The sequence below is a fragment of the Diceros bicornis genome, chromosome 28 (genome assembly GCF_020826845.1).
Source record: "Diceros bicornis minor isolate mBicDic1 chromosome 28, mDicBic1.mat.cur, whole genome shotgun sequence".
NCBI lineage: Eukaryota > Metazoa > Chordata > Mammalia > Perissodactyla > Rhinocerotidae > Diceros > Diceros bicornis.
Window position 1 is genome coordinate 13,447,922 of NC_080767.1, and position 16,717 is coordinate 13,464,638.

The following is a 16,717-nucleotide window of genomic DNA, read 5'->3' on the forward strand; positions in this document are numbered from 1 at the left end:
GCCTCTTGCAGCCACCAATCTGTCCTTTATATATGAACTCGGAGTTTTTTGTTGTTGTTAAGATTCCACGTATAAGCAAGATCGTGCAGTATTTGTCTTTCTTTGTCTGACTTATTTCGCTTAGCATAATGCCCTCAAGGTCCATTCATGTTGTCACAAATGGCAAAATTTCCTTCTTTTTTGTGACTAAATAATATTCCTCTGTCTGTGTGTGTGTATGTATATATATACACACATATTATTTTATATGTGTATATATACCATATTATTTTTTTATTCATTCATCTATCAGTGGACACTTAAGTTGTTTCCATGTCTTTGCTGTTGTAAATAATGCTGCAGTGAACATGGGAGTGCAGATATCTTTTCAAGTTAGTGTGTTTCCTTTGGATAAATACCCAGAAGTGGAATTGCTAGATCATATGATAGTTCTATTTTTAAATTTTTGAGAAACCTCCATACTGTTTCCCATAGTGGCTGCACCAATTTGCATTCCCACCAACAGTGCACAAGGGGTCCCTTTTTTCCTCATTTCTTGTTTTTTTGATAATAGCCATTCTAACAGGTGTAAGATGATATCTCATTGTGATTTTGATTTGTATTTCCCTGGTGATTAGGGATGTTGAACATCTTTTCGTGTGACTGTTGGCCATCTATATTTCTTCTGTGGAAAAATATCTATTCAGATACTGTGCCTATTTTTTAATTATATTGTTTGTTTTTTTTCTCTTGAGTTGTGTGGGTTTTTTATATATTTTGGATATTAACCCCTTATCAGATATATGATTTGTAAATATCTTCTCCCATTCGGTAGGTTGCCTTTTCATTTTGTTGATGGTTTCCTTTGTGGTGCAGAAGCTTTTTAGTTTGATATAGTCCCACTTGTTTATTTTTGCTTTTGGTGTCAAATCCAAAAAATCATCACCAAGACTCATGTGAAGGAGCTTATGCCTGTTTTCTTCTAGGAGATTTATGGTCTTAGGTCTTACGTTCAAGTCTTGATAGTCCATTTTGAGTTGATTTTTGTGTATGGTATAAGACAGTGGTCGAATTTCATTCTTTTGCATATGGCTGTCCAGTTTTCCCAGCACCATTTACTGAAGAGACTGTCCTTTCCCCATTGTATATTTGCTCCTTTGTCATAAGTTAATTGACCATATATGCATGGGTTTCTTTCTTGGCTCTTTATTCTGTTCCATTGATCTATGTGTCTGTTTTTATACCAAAACCATACTGTTTTGATTATTATAGCTTTGTAATATAGTTTGAAATCAGGGAGCTTGATGCACCTCCATCTGTGTTCTTTCTCAAAATTGCTTTGGCAATTCAGGGTCTTTTGTGGTTCCATACCAATTTTAGGACTGTTTGTTCTATTTCTGTGAAAAATGCCGTTGGAATTTTGGTAGGGATTGCATTGAATCTGTTGATTGCTTTAGGTAATGTGGACGTTTTAACAATATTGATTCTTCTAATCCATGAGCACAGAATATCTTTCCATTTATTTGTGTCTTCAGTTTCTTTCAACAGGGTCTTATAGTTTTCAGTGTACAGGTCTTTCACCTCCTTGGTTAAATTTATTCCTAGGTGTTGTGTCCTTTTTGATGAAATTTTAACTGGGATTGTTTTTAAAAATCTCTTTCTGATAGTTCATTATTAGTGTAACAGATTTTTGTGTATTGATTTTGTATCCTGCAACTTTACTGAATTTGTTTATTAGTTCTAATCATTTTTTGATGGAGTCTTTAGAGTTTTCCGTATATATAATATCAGAATATATATATATATCATCTGCAAATAGGGACAGTTTTACTTCTTCCTCTCTGATTTGGATGCCTTTTATTTCCTTTTCTTGCCTGATTGTGCTGGCTAGGACTTCCAATACTATGTTGAATAAAAGTGGTAAGAGTGGGCAGCCTTGTCTTATTCCTGATCTTAGAGGACAACCTTTCAGCTTTTCACTGTGTGTGTGTTGTGTGTTGTTTCACTCTTCTATTTCTTGGAAGAGTTTGAGGATTGGTGTTAATTCTTCTTTGAATGTTTGGTAGAATTCACCAGTGAAGCCGTTTGGTCCTGGTCTTTTGTTTGTTGGGATATTTTTGATTACTGAGTCAATCTCCTTACTAGTAATCAGTCTGTTCAGATTTTTCTCTTCTTGTTTCAGTCTTGGTAGGTTGTGTATTTCTAGTAATGTATCCATTTCTTCTATGTTGTCCAATTTATTAGCAGGGAATTGTTCATAGTAGTTTCTTATGATCCTTTTTATTTCTATGATATCAGTTGTAATGTCTTCTCTTTCATTTCTGATTTTATTTATTTGAATTCTCTCTCTTTTTTTCTTGTGAAGTCTACCTTAAAGTTTTGTCGATTTCCTTTATCTTTCAGAGAACCAGCTCTTTGTGTCATTGATGTTTTCTGTTACCTTTTTAGTCGTTATTTCATTTAGTTCCACTCTGATCTTTGTTATTTTCTTCCTTCTTCTAACTGTGGGCTTTGTTTATTCTTCTTTTTCTAGTTCCTTGAGGTGTAAAGTTAGGTTGTTTATTTGAGATTTTTCTTGTTTCTTGATGTAGGCGTTTATTGCTGTGAACTTCCCTCTTAGCACTGCTTTTGTTACTTTCCATAAGTTTTGGTATGTTGTATTTCCATTTTCATTTGTTTTAAGATATTTTTTGATTTCTCTTTTGATTTATTGCAGTGATAGTCTGCAATGAAAAGTAGTAGAGGAAATTGTGAAGTCATGATTTTCAGGGTTTTATTTGTACCTAAGTCCTAACACTAACAGTTTATGTTAGTGACAGAAACATGCTCATTCTATCTTGGTTTTTAATTTTCTTCTTCATAAATTTAGAGATAATATTTTTCCTATGCTTCATCCTGACATGTTCTCAGGATATTTCTCTACTTTAATGAGAGATTCCTTACATAAAAATAAATGAGCAAAGAACACAAAGTAAGCTTGTTTATAAAGGAAATTGTAAGCTTTCTGGCAACTAAAATAAAGGAAGAATACCTTAGTTATACTCTTAGTGCTGGTTTTAGGAAGCATACAGGTGTATTAAAAAGATAGCCTGTGATCTTTTTAATAAGTTGTTTCAAAACCTTGTTTAAAGTAGACAAGTTGTAGTTAAAGTTGTAGTTAAAGTTTATGTTACTCAGTTTCATATGGTTATCAGGAAATAGTTTGTTTATAGATCTTTAGATAATTCAAGCATGGCTCTTAGGCAGGACCTGTGTTGCAAGATACCATTTCTAGAATAAAGTTGGAACAGTTAAATTTTTTAAAACTCTAGCCTCTAACTTTGCAGACTATTCTATTAAAAGTTGAATTTATAAGCCATTATGTAACTGTTAATAGTTGGAGGACTTCATTTAGCCACATTTGCCTACTTTATGATGCAGAGGAAAGTGAGGAGACCTTAAAAAACAGTGAAGAAATTAAAAAAAAAGCAGAAGAAAAATACGAAGTATTGGAGAATAAAATGAAAAATGCAGAAGCTGAAAGAGAGAAAGAACTGAAGGATGCTCAGAAAAAGCTGGATTGTGCCAAAATGAAAGCAGACGCTTCTAGCAAGAAAATGAAGGAAAAACAACAGGTAATGACCTTTCTTGAAACGGAACCAATCTTTCGACGTCAATCTTTCAAATGGAACCACCTTCAACGGAAGGTGGTACAGCATCATTTGTTGGCCTTATTCATCAGTGTTCATCACAAAATCTAAAAGCAAGGTGTGCTTTTTAGAAAGTAAATTAGGCATCTTATAAGTTAAATTAAAATATGGTCTTCTCCGAAAACCCTGTAATTGAATGTCATGTAATTGTGAGTAAGACTTGCATTGGCTTGCTAATTTTGGAGAAAGATCAAAAGTTGTCTTTTCGTAAATGCTTCATTCAAGAGTGGACCAAAGCTCATATCATGTAGTGGGGCTATGTCATATCAGAGATTCAGTGTTGACACTTCCATTTGGTGATCATGTGTGTGAATGTAGACTATGAAAGAATGATGCAAGACAAAGCATGTTATATTTACAAAGTTCCATTCAGTTGTAGACTGGGGGTATCTGATTATTTCTTTTGGATAGTGCCTGCTAGAATTTGAATGCAGGTTTTTTCAGTCTCCAAAGGCTATGCTCTGAATCACTGTTCTACTTTTCTGCATAGTTGTTTTTTTTTAACCCACCTTATTATTCTGTCATTAAATAGCTGTACAAAGTATTTTCTACTGAACTAAAAGCTATAATGATAAGGAAGAAATTTGAGAAACTAACTTTTTGACATGGAATAATTGTGTGTTAAAAAAAGACTTTAGCTCTGCTAATTTATCTATTACGTAGAATTCTATATTATTTTTCTCTTTAGGAATAAAAGAATAAAGAAAATAGTTTATGCAAAGTTCTTTGAACCCATAAAAATTGTACATACATTTGTCGTCATCTTTTTTTAAGTGTAGGAAAATAAATTTCCTTTCCTCTCCTTTCTTCTGGGGAAGCAGCTTACATGTATTTTTGGTAGTTGAGTAACTAAGCTGTGGATCTTACTTGCGTGAGAATCTTACTAATTTTGTTGACCTTTACATATTTACTTTTCAGTAGTTAATAACCTGTTGATTACCCAGATACTGTGTTTCTTATAGGAAGTTGAAGCCATCACTCTGGAGCTAGAAGAGCTCAAGAGAGAGCATGCATCCTATAAACAACAGCTCGAAGCTGTAAATGAAGCTATCAAATCCTATGAAGGTCAGATTGAAGTAATGGCAGCTGAGGTGGCTAAAAATAAGGTAAGATTTACTTACTGTATTAGAGAAATTACAAATGTTAATCTACTTATGAAATGTTGACTTGAAGATGTTTGACTTCAGAGGTCTCGATCTCTTCACTCTTATCATGATAATGATGGTCACCAATCCGGAAAGAGTCCTGAAATAATATTACTAATTTTTCTAGTCCAGGTCTACTCAAGACAGAAACTGCACAGTAGTTTGAACAGGCAGAGTTTAAATAAAAAAGTATTAACTGTAATAGGAGTTTGGAATGATGTGGAATTGATCACTAAGGGATAAAGAGAACTCTAAAGAATATAGGAACAACAGATACAGGGAATAGCCATTATTATCTGTAGGGCTGAGGCCGTGCACCCGTGGAAGGAACAAATCTGGAAAAGAGCCCCATTCCACCTGTAAGGCTGAGAACCTGATATATATAGTTGAAAACATAACTGTGGCCCATTGGTGGTGAAGTTTGCTGGAGTGCCAGGGGAAACCATCCATAGAGAAGTACCACATCGGCAGCACTCGCTGAGGAATATCCTTCTGGGACACCAGGGGAAACTGGCCATAGGAAGGTTGCCCAGCCTATGGAGATACTGCAGAGCACCCCTGCTGTGATGCCAGGGGAAGCCGTGCAAGCTGCTAGCCCCTGCACATGACAGGCTTACCTTTGAGAAAAGCACATCAGGACCAGGAGGTAAAGCCCCTTTCTTCTACAGTGTCGCTACAGCATCCTTCACTGTTGAGGCTTAATATTGCAGCTGGTGAGGGAGAAGTGTTCTGATATCAGAAGCAGGGCAGTGAAGGGTGGATTTGGGGCTGAGGGGTTTTCAAATATTATGAAGACTTTCTGTTACCTGCAAATTGATGTTGTGGTATGTCTTTGTTACAGGTTGTCCCTCATGAATATTGGATATTCTGGATATCCTCTTGTCCCTTTCTGTGATTTTGACCTTGAATTCTGTTTTATTTCATACTGTTTCTACTCCTGCTTTCTTTTTTTTTTTGATTGAGATACAATTGACATAAAATACTATATTAGTTTCAGGCGTACAACGTAATGATTTGATATTTGTGTATATTCTGAAATGATAACCACAAAAGTCTAGGTAACAACTGTCACCATGCATAGTTCAAAATATTTTTTTCTCATGATGAGAACTTTTAAGATCTACTCTTAGCAACTTTCAAATATTCAATACGGTGTTATTAAGTATAGTTACCATGCTGTACAAAATGCACCTACTTTTGTTTGTGATATAACTTTCATTTTTTAAGTTTTCTGTTATGTTTCTGTAGATACTGTTTTTGTAAGTAAGTATATATCATTGATTTTCGTGTTAATTAAATGTATGTAGCTTTTAACAGGGGAGTTCCACTCATTTACCTACATTGTAGTAAAGACTGTTTTTGCCTTGCTTGTGTCATCTCCTGCATTTTCTGTCATGTTTTTCCCTTCAGATGATTGTTTTAATCCTTGTAGCATGCAGTGGTTTGGAAAGTAGGTCTTTCCTCTTTGATTCTATTCATGGTGAAATTTAAGTTTTTTTATTTTTAACACATTGTTTATCAAATAACAACTTTTTAACTACTCTTTTTTCAAGATAAGGGATCAAAATCCTTCTTAGCTTTGTGTTGCTGATTAAATTTTCTACAGTACAGATACTGTAGAAACTACAGTTTCTAGTTTACCTCCAAAGTAAATTGTAGTTTTAAAAAATATTTTTGGTTTCCTTCTGATTTGTTATCTTTTAATCTCATATATTTTTCATCTCGTTCCTCTGTATTTTCTACTGTCTTTCATGGACATCATAATGTAGAATTTTAAAAAATTAGATGTGTTTCTAAAGAGAAATGTGAAAATAAAATAAGCCACTCCTTCTTTGATCTAAATAACGATAAAATCAAAATGTACATATTTCTGTAAAGAGGGTTTCGAGTTCTCTTTATGGAAACTATAACATTGATCACTTAGTTTTTAAAGATTGTTCTTTCAGGCTCTACATTCTAGATTGTTTCCCTTTGCTGATAAGAGTGGCTAAGGACACTCGCAAGGAGCTAAGAAAAGAAACTGCCTACTGACTAATTAGGTTCAGACAAACAAAACAAAAATTTCATTTCTGTGCAATCTTAAGTGACAGATTTCCTATGTTTTTTCCTACCATTGTAAAAAAGATTAAAACAGCCACACCTACAATGCAACTTTTAAACTCTAGGCATGAGGGAATCTTTTTCATAAACATATTTTTGTCAGATACAGTGTTAGTAATAAACCTGTGTCTGTTATTTTTCCCTTGGTTAATGTCACCAGAGTATTTTTCACTTTCTTTTCTTGTTCTTCAAAAGTTTTAAAAAGCTAAAATATCTTTGGGTGTTTCAGATGATTGTCATGATTTATCATTCTTCTGGAAAAGACCTCTAATGACACAAACTAAATATTATAAGGAAATTAAAGCTCTTTGAGCACGTTCAATAACCTAACGATAATGTCAAGTATTTTTTATTACTCAAGATTATCTTGTTTTCTAATGAGCATGCCTAAAAAATTCCTAAATTTTTACTGGTACTTTTCATCACTTACGGAGATAGATTCTTTCTCAGAGTCTTTTTTAGCAGGTTGTTCTCCTTCTTTGTTTCCCTCCTACCTAAATGTAAGTTGAGCTAGGTCTTTTTGTTTTTAGACATTTGTGTGAGTTTGTGACCATATCTTTAGCAGAAGAACTGTAAAGATCTAGGATGAGGCAAAGGGCTTTGTGGGGGGCGGCGGGGAGGGTGGTAGACTAAACCCCAGCTGTAATTACTGCTTTGGAGGTTGAGCAGCTTCAGCCTTGGGAGGTAGGGGGATAGTAAAAGTCAGAGCAAGAGATTTTTATTTATGTCACAGATGTTTATCTCTTCAAAAAAGTTTCTGTTCCTCTTCTGTTTCTCTGTTTGGACCCCTGTGCTAGAACCAAACACTATGACCTTCCATTGCCGCTGGTCAAGTCCTTATGGCGTACACCTATAGAAGGGAAAAGGAGCAAATCCCAGCCTACCTTACTTCTACCCCTGTTCTTTGCGCCTCCTAATAATTGTCATTTGGAGGTCTGTCAGATTATCTTCTTGTTAACTACCCAGAAATACCACTTTTTGAGAGACCTCACAGGTCAGATTCCAGTAGTCCCTCCTCCCCCTAGTTGATCCCGGCTACACTGTATCCAGTAGAAACTTCGTTTCTTCCAGTGTGAAAACTGCATCCCATCCCCTTTTTCTAGTGGTGATACAAGTTTTCTCCCATGTACAAATTCATTAGTCGTTTTAATGGGGATATAAAATGTAGAGGTTTAGGTGACCAACTATGTGGTCACATAGCCATCTTGCCCAGAAGTGTGTTAGATGATCTTTTAGTAGACTAAGAATATCTCCATACTACCTTGCCATATATTGTCTTCTAATTATTTGTTTCAGGATTCAGTAAATAAAGCTCAAGAAGAGGTGACCAAGCAAAAAGAAGTGATAACAGCCCAAGACAATGTAGTTAAAGCTAAATATGCAGAAGCGGCAAAATATAAGGAGCAAAATAATGATTCTCAGCTTAAAATTAAGGAATTAGACCACAACATCAACAAACATAAACGGGAAGCTGAAGATGCTGCTGCGAAGGCACGTTTGCATTGTTCGTTTTTACCCTTAATCGAATTTTTGCTTCTGGGTTGTTGAAATATTCCAGTAAACTGCTTGATGAAGAACTTAGTGCAAATGGCAAAACTACCATGTAACATAATTTTGAGGCTTACTGCTATGTTAAGTGCTTCTCAGCAATGCTTATTTTCACCAGATGGCACAAATATCTTGCTTTTAAATTTAATTTCCAGTGTTTATTCCCATCTGTAAGATGTTTTTACCAAATATTTAGTGGTCTCCCATGGAAATGACTGATTTTTATCCCCAAATGTTCGTAGAACTAGTTATTAATGTACTAATAGTAGTAATATCTATATTCTTTACCTTATTTTAAATTGAATTTAAAGAACTCACAGAAATATATATACAGGCAACTTCTAAAATAAGGACTTAACTTCTGGATGTCCTTATGAGGATCAGTACAGTCAACTTCTTGGCAAAACATCAGATTTCAAATGAGGCTGCAAAAAAGATCTTTTTGAGGTTACCTACAGTTTTTTGGTCTCTTTTAAAAGTTTCTTCCTTTCATATATCACAGTGCCTTAAGTACTTTAGAGAGAATACATGCTTTTGCAGAAATTCATTGCTTGGTTAAGAGACTGCATCCATGTGGTCTTAATAATTCACCCATCATGTTTTCTTATAGGTGTGTAACAGTTTGGTGCCTTTTAAATCTTTTTTAGCATCATAAAAGTACAGGAGATTTAACTTCATAAAGATCAGAACATATAAAACAGTCTCCCCATCCTCTAAAAGAGACGTGAGTGCTTTTTTCAGGTTCATTACTTGGTTTAAAAAACTTTTTTTTATGGCCACATCCTAATATCCTAATATTTTATTAGTATTGATTTCCCATTAGCATAGTAGCCCAGTGTTAGTGGACTCATTGACGTATTACCAATGCTAATATTACTGTTAATAGTTTTTTTGGTAATTGAAAATGCTGGTATTGGTGATTGCTAGAGGGTTTTATTTACAGCCAAGGTAGTAAAAAGAGGGACTTGCAAGTGGAACTGCTAAAAAGTCAAAGATTATTTGAAATACATAGTTTATCAAATATTTATTTCATACCGACTACCATTATACTGTGCCGGGCACTAAAGATATAAGTATGAGAAACATGTACACAGAATGACTTCATAGAGCTTATAGGTCAGTAGGAAAGACAGCCTAGGAATGGTCATTGTACATTGGAGCCTAGAGGTGAGACCATACCCATGGAATTAATAAGGATAAGCAAATTCACAAGGATTAGATTCCACCAGTCAGAACCAACCTTAAACAATTCTAGTAGAGGAAGGTCTTCCTTAAGCACTGTGATTTAATTTTTTCATCAGTTTTATTATATGAAGAAGTATTTTACTTTGCCTTGTCAAAAGAGGGTGGTGGGGTATAGAGTCAACATTTAGGGCTATTTTTTGCCTAGATTATAATTCCGAGAAGATTTACTAGATATCAGTCAGTAGGTTAGGCTTCCACAATTTTACCAAATCTATGATGTTAAGTAATCCTATAAGAATTTTAATTTTCACAAGTTTTTTTTTTTTTTTTGTGAGGAAGATTAGCCCTGAGCTAACATCCGATGCCAATCTTCCTCTTTTTGCTGAGGAAGATTGGCCCTGGGCTAACATCTTTGCCCATCCTACTTTACTTTATATGGGACACCACCACAGCATGGCTTGACAAGCGGTGCATGAGTGCGCACCTGGGATCCGAACCTGCAAACCCCGGGTTGCGGAAGTAGAATGCGCGCACTTAACCACTGCGCCACCGGGCCGGCCCCGCACAAGTTGCTTTTTGAAACAATAGATTGAATTTGGTAAAATCTGGAGCCTCATCTGACTTATATTTCATTCTAATAGAGATGTTTTACATATTCTTTGTAAAAATTTCTCCGAGTTGGCTCTTATTATAATGCCAAAGTAATAGGAAGATCTTTTTCTATACAATCCCTTATTTCTTGATCCTATCCTCCAGTTAAAAATATTTATACTTACTCAAATGAGTCATTGTGGGGTTTTTCTCCAAAATGTTTGATTTAAAATTAGTAAATATTTAAGAAACTGGTTTTTATATGTAGGTTTGTAAGCAATGATAGATCTTTCTATTGTATGTGGTAGGTATCCAAAATGTTGAAAGATCATGACTGGATTAATGCAGAGAAACACCTCTTTGGGCAACCCAATAGTGCCTATGATTTCAAAACTAACAACCCAAAAGAAGCTGGTCAGAGACTGCAGAAGTTGCAAGAAATGAAGGAGAAGCTAGGAAGAAATGTCAACATGAGAGCTATGAATGTACTGACAGAAGCTGAAGAGCGGGTAAGTCGTGTTCCTGTGACTCTGGCCGCTTCAGGACGTGAGTAGCATTGATGGCTCATATGACCCCTGCAGCAATTATTAGAGTCAGCCTTTTGCTCGATGCGCTTGATAACTGTTTTCTTTGTTTTCCCTTTCTCCCTTTTCAGTTCTTTCTTTTCTTATTTCATTCTTTTTGTATCATCAGTTGTTTATGTGTTCTGTAGTAGCTTGAATAACTTTTGCACTGGCTTTGCCCTTTGCCATAAACATTTTCTCCTCTTCTTATTCTTGAAGTAAATAAAAATAACACTTTTTGATAATGTTAACTCCTCACATTTCTATCATTTCTTTCACTTGCCTTGAAAGGCTTTGAAAAATAGGGTATCCTGCTGTCTGCCTTCTCACCGGTCGCGCCATAACTGCTGTCTTCCTTTTGACTCTTGCGTATACTGGAATCATTATATAAGTAATGACTGAAATTGTTATATACATAACCACTATTTTCCTACTCTGTAAATCCAACAGCATCTTCTTGGTTTTAACGCTCTCAGTCACTTGATAATGTTATCCATCTCCCCTACCCTGACAAACTTTTAAAGTCTGCCATGTGACTACAAAACTCCAGAGGGGAAAGCAGTCCCTATTCTTGACGACCCCATAGGAAATAGCAATCTGAATAATTTTATATTATGCCCTATACCTTCAATTCTGCAAAATTCTGTTTGAATTTGCATAATAGAGTTAATGAGAGCTCTGTAGAAGTGATAGTACTTATGAGCTCAAAATTGTTATTGACATTAGTATCTACAAAGAATCTGTATTCTATTAGATACCAAACAGGCTAATAATGCACGTGTTGTAATCTCTATAAAATGTTCCTGCTGGTTTTCATTCTCCATTAAAGCTTTGCACTATATGGCATATTTGTGTAAGGAAATCTTTGGTCTGCATTTGAGCTGCATAACATCGTGAAACTTGTTCACTTTTACTTGATTGCCTTTATTAGGTAATGATACCTTGTTATGATATTTTTTAAAAAGAATTCACCAACTCTCATCTCCTTACCAGAGAGGAAAGCTCTATTTTTGATCAGCAGATGGTCTTTTGTTTTATTTTTTGATGTATTTTATCTCTGTCCACATTAGAAACTACATGGACTTATGGAAAGAATAAGATAAAAATGTGGAGAGGAGGATTTAGGAGCTTGGCTGTGAAGGAGAAGGGACAGCAAAGAAGCTAGAAGACTGGCTGGAGTTTTTAAGGGAGAATTTGAAGCCTCCTTGAAATGTGAGGCTTTGAGGAGAAATGAGTTGAGGATTTTTAGAAAGTTCTGCTGCTACTCATGGTATAGTTATTCCTTGGCAGCCTCCCTCAAAATTTTTTTCAGTAAATTTCTACATTAACCAGGGAAGGTCACTCTGAAGATGCTATGTTTGAGCTGAAACTTATGAGGCACCAGTTATGTTAGATATGGAGAAACAGCATTCTGGGAAGAGAGAAGAATTCAGGGACCATAAGGCTACAATGAGCTTGTTATGTTCAAGGAACTGAAAAAAGACCGTGTGGCTGGAGCCTGGAGAGGAGGATGATGCCAAAAAGTGAGAGATACATAAGGATAAATATGTAGGACTTGCACATCAGGGTGAAGAATTGAAGTTTTATTTGTGTCACTGCTAAGACTGACCTTAAGAAGAAGAAAGCATGCAGGGCTACTTTTGAGTTTATATATGACACATTTTCCTTTTTTGCCTTGGTTGCTAGGAAGACAAGGGAAACTTAGTGGAGTCAAAATATTTCAGGAGCTTATCTCTATAAGTTCTCAATTATAGTAATTGAATTTTACATGTAGATGATATATTTTCTTTTCCTATAATTTGGTTTACATTATAACTCTTAATGCAGTGTATCGTTTTGGTAAATAAGAGTATATATATTTTATATAAAAATAATGAAACTTCTTTATTCCTGACTAAATTCTAGAATATAAAGAAAATTTTATAGTTTTCCAATTAAGTATGCTTTTTGTCTTACTAGTATAATGACTTGACGAAGAAGAAGAGAATTGTAGAAAACGACAAATCCAAAATCCTTGCAACTATAGAAGACCTTGATCGGAAGAAAAACCAGGCCCTAAATATTGCTTGGCAAAAGGTATTTGAACCAAAAATATAATCGTTTATTCTGTATGAGGCAAGGATGAAAAATATTGTCAGTAGATTTTTGCTCTTTAAGATGAATTTGAAATGGCTAATTTGTGTTTGAATGAGGCACATGGTCACCCCTTAATTAAAACCTCATATTCTTTTCGGACTTGGCTACTTCCGATTTGCAAAGGTAAGTTTGGGTCACTCCATCATACTCTCATAGTCTACTTCTCTGGTTCCTAAGTTATATTAAATTCCAACTTTCTAGATTTCTGCATTTTTCATTCTTAACCTTGTTTGCTAGGTCTGTGTTACCTTTAAAGGGGATACCGTTTGTCCTCTTTCCTTCCCAGGAGATCAGAGGCTCTTATATTTGGAAGAAACCTTAGATACTGTCCAATATCTGCTGTACCCCACTCACCCTCTGCTTGAGATTGGAAGCAATCTGATTTTCACACTGGGGGAGCTCTGATTGTCAGAAAACCTCTCCCAAGCACCCCTTCAGTTGTCATCTCCTTGATTTCTCTTGCCCAGCTCAGAGGTCAAATATTAGTTCTAACAACATTTCTATAGCAAGGCTGGTGTATTCTTTACCACTTACAAATTATTAATTGCACATCATAACTCATAAATATTATGCATTCCGTAGGTTTTTAGCAAAGCATTTTGTACATGTTAGGTTAATAATTATGTTAGTTAACACGTATTAAGCAGTTACTCTCTTAATTATCTTACACGAATCATCTTAAAACAATTCTATAACTTTGATACTTATTATCCCTATTTTATAGATGAAGAAACCAAAGCTTAGAAAGATGAAATAGTGTGTCTAAGATCATATAGCCAAAAAGTGGAAAAACTGGTATTCTCTTTTCCTAAATTAGAACCAAAGTTAAAATTGCCTTTTGTTGCTAACTGCTGTCACCCTTGTTGCCTTTTAATAATTGGGCAGTAAACAAGGAAATGTAGTATTCTCTTTTACTGATCTCTTATTCAGCAGAATTCCAATTACCATTTTGTTTTGTTCTGTGACAACTTTGGCAAATTGGAAGGTTCTTTACTATTGTTTCTATTTCTCTGGCTGCATATATTTGTTTCCTTTAGGATAACTCCTTAGCCTCTCAGCATGGAAATTTTTCTGTCTCTATCATAGCAAAAGACTCTTACTCAAAAGATTCCAAACATAGTTACTGTGTTGTTTGATACTTTAACAAGCCTCTGGGATTTAACTGGGTACCTGGCATCTTTTTCTCTTTTTAATTCTGTAGGAACTTTATTTTCAATAATGGCAGCACAATTATCCTTTTCAGTCATCTTGTTTTTCCTGCTCTGTGACTTATTTTCAGTGTTCCATCTCTCTATAATATCTTTTAAAATGCATGCAAAAAGTTGGCCCCGTTTTTCTTGTACAACGTGGATTTAACACTGGATCTGAGAGGTTTTGTGTCATTTTCTCCGTGGTTCCTGGATTTAGTGCAAGTACAAATTTATCCTTTAAATGGATTTTTCCCCAATTTCCAAGATTCTCCCAAGCAAGTAAATTTGAGTGCTTATTATATTTCAGGCACTATTCACATATTAATTTTCCCATTTAATCCTCACAATAACTTAACGAGGTAGGAACTATTATTATCAGCACTGTATACTTCCTTCTGGCATCAAGCATACTTGCTTTACAAAGCCGGAGTATTGTGTTTTTTGTTTTTTTGTTCCCTTCTTAGCCTCATTGGATTTTCAGAATTTGGTTGCATTTCATCTTCATATCTCTCCATGAATAGAATTCATTTCCTATCTAGGATAGGGCTATATTCTTCTCTTCCCATTAACCGGTAAATTTCTCTTTTCCACTTTGGAAGAGTTTCCACATGGGGTCCATCGTCGTGTTTGGGGTTTAGTAACATTCCACTGTCTTAGTCCTGAGCTGCCTCTATCCTGCCTGGCCAAAAAATTTAAAAAAAGGAAAAGAACCTAGGGTGTTTATAAATACTATGATATCTTCCATCTTTCCCAAAAAAGACAGAGGTCCTCTCTCTATTGTGATAAACCTTGCCTAGCTCTGGAAATCTATCCCAGATAAAACAAAAACCTCTGTGTAGGATATTACTCAGCATGTGTGCAGTTGCTCTTAAAATATGCATTCCTTAGTAAATCTATATTCAGGAGTACTGCTTGTGTCTAGAAGATTTCCTTATTACTACAAATATTCGTAAAAATATATTTGCACTTGAATTTTGTACTTGAATTTGGAGATTTCCCTAGAGAACACGGCTGTCAAATTCACTTGGATGTGTACATGTGTGTGTTTATATATACTCTCAAATTTATCTGCCAAACTCTTTAATGTTATTAATCATGTCTTTGAAGACAGATGGCTGAATTCTCGAATCATTGATCAAGTGTGTATGCACAAAAATTACTCAATTACAAGCTAGAATATAGGCCTAAATCTCTGTGTAATCTCCTACTATGTCTTGATGGGGATAGCCAAACAACTTCTTTAGGCCTTTTCTCTTGGGGTCCAATCCTGTTCTTGTCCCTTGACACCTTAGCTCCTTTGGCTATGAGAAGAAGTATACAGAAAAGAACCATTTGATGCCTTGGAACAGATCTGATTGTTTGATTTCATGCCTCCTTTTCTCCTAGATTTCACCCTGATCTTCTTAGGCTTTTTAAGGTTAGCTGATAACCACCAGTCAACAGAAAACAAGTTTTATAAGAGAAAATTTTATGCCAAAAACAGAGGGTTTTTTTGTTTTTGCTTCTTCGACTGAAAGTTCAATGTCCTATATTATATAATTGTATGCCTCTGAGGCTTCCTGCAGTATGGCCTACAAAGGTATCAAACCTTCTGGGTAGAGTTAGAGATATAACTTCTAGCTCCCCTTGGAAGTGAGAGCAGGACTCAGTAATTTATTTCTGTAAAGGGACGGATAATAAATATTTCTGGCTTTATGAGCCATATACTCTCTGTTGTACCTACTAGACTCTATTGTTGTAGTGCTAGCAACCATAGACAATACATAAATGAATGGGCATGGCCTGGTTTGTCACATGGGCCATAATTTGCCAACCCCTGAGTTAGAGTAACAAACAACACAATGCACCTGCTGGGTTGCATATACACGCATCAACATTTGATTCTTCTGGAAAACCTTCTATGATATTTTAATATCATTTTTTTATCCAGGTGAACAAGGACTTTGGATCCATTTTCTCTACTCTTTTGCCTGGTGCAAATGCTATGCTTGCACCACCAGAGGGGCAAACTGTATTGGATGGTCTGGAGTTCAAGGTTGCCTTAGGAAATACTTGGAAAGAAAACCTAACTGAACTTAGTGGTGGTCAGAGGTGCGTAATCCCTTTGCAATATTATAATTCCTAATTCCTCTTATTTTATTATAATCCATCATCTCATTGCCTCCCAATTTTATTTCAGTTTTGCTTTGCTTAGCTATCTATGCATGTAGTATTTAAGGAGCCTAATATTTAAGACTACAAATTTTAGTTAGAATATTTGATAAAAATAGGCAACAAAGGAGAAATAAGGATGAGCAACTAGAAAACTAGACAAGATATATGAAAAGCAGTTGTTTTCAGACATTGGAAAATGAGTAGCCGTGGAGTATGGTACCTGAAAGAAAGGAAACAGAAGTGCTGAGCTGAGTGTTTACCCGGCTTTCTCCCCAGGAGCAATTTCTGGACTGCAGATACAGGGAGGGGAACCACACAAAGCCCAGTAGTCTCACTAACTGAAGGAAACAGAGGTTAGAATTTTGGGAAGCCCCAGTGAGCCACCCCTTAGCATTAGGTCTGCACTATCCCTGAAGTGAAGGCTACTCTAGACACAC

At 35.4% G+C, this 16,717-nt stretch overlaps 1 protein-coding gene across 2 annotated transcripts in view; it reads left to right on the forward strand.

Moving 5' to 3' along the window:
• Nucleotides 1–16,717, forward strand: part of SMC2 (structural maintenance of chromosomes 2) — a 50,488-nt gene that overhangs the window by 25,398 nt on the left and 8,373 nt on the right. For both annotated transcript variants that reach the window (XM_058523682.1, XM_058523683.1), the window contains 6 exons: nucleotides 3,400–3,593; nucleotides 4,631–4,774; nucleotides 8,210–8,404; nucleotides 10,546–10,746; nucleotides 12,760–12,876; nucleotides 16,057–16,217. In XM_058523682.1, coding sequence (XP_058379665.1) covers nucleotides 3,400–3,593; nucleotides 4,631–4,774; nucleotides 8,210–8,404; nucleotides 10,546–10,746; nucleotides 12,760–12,876; nucleotides 16,057–16,217 — 1,012 coding nt within the window. The remainder of the gene's footprint in view (nucleotides 1–3,399; nucleotides 3,594–4,630; nucleotides 4,775–8,209; nucleotides 8,405–10,545; nucleotides 10,747–12,759; nucleotides 12,877–16,056; nucleotides 16,218–16,717) is intronic.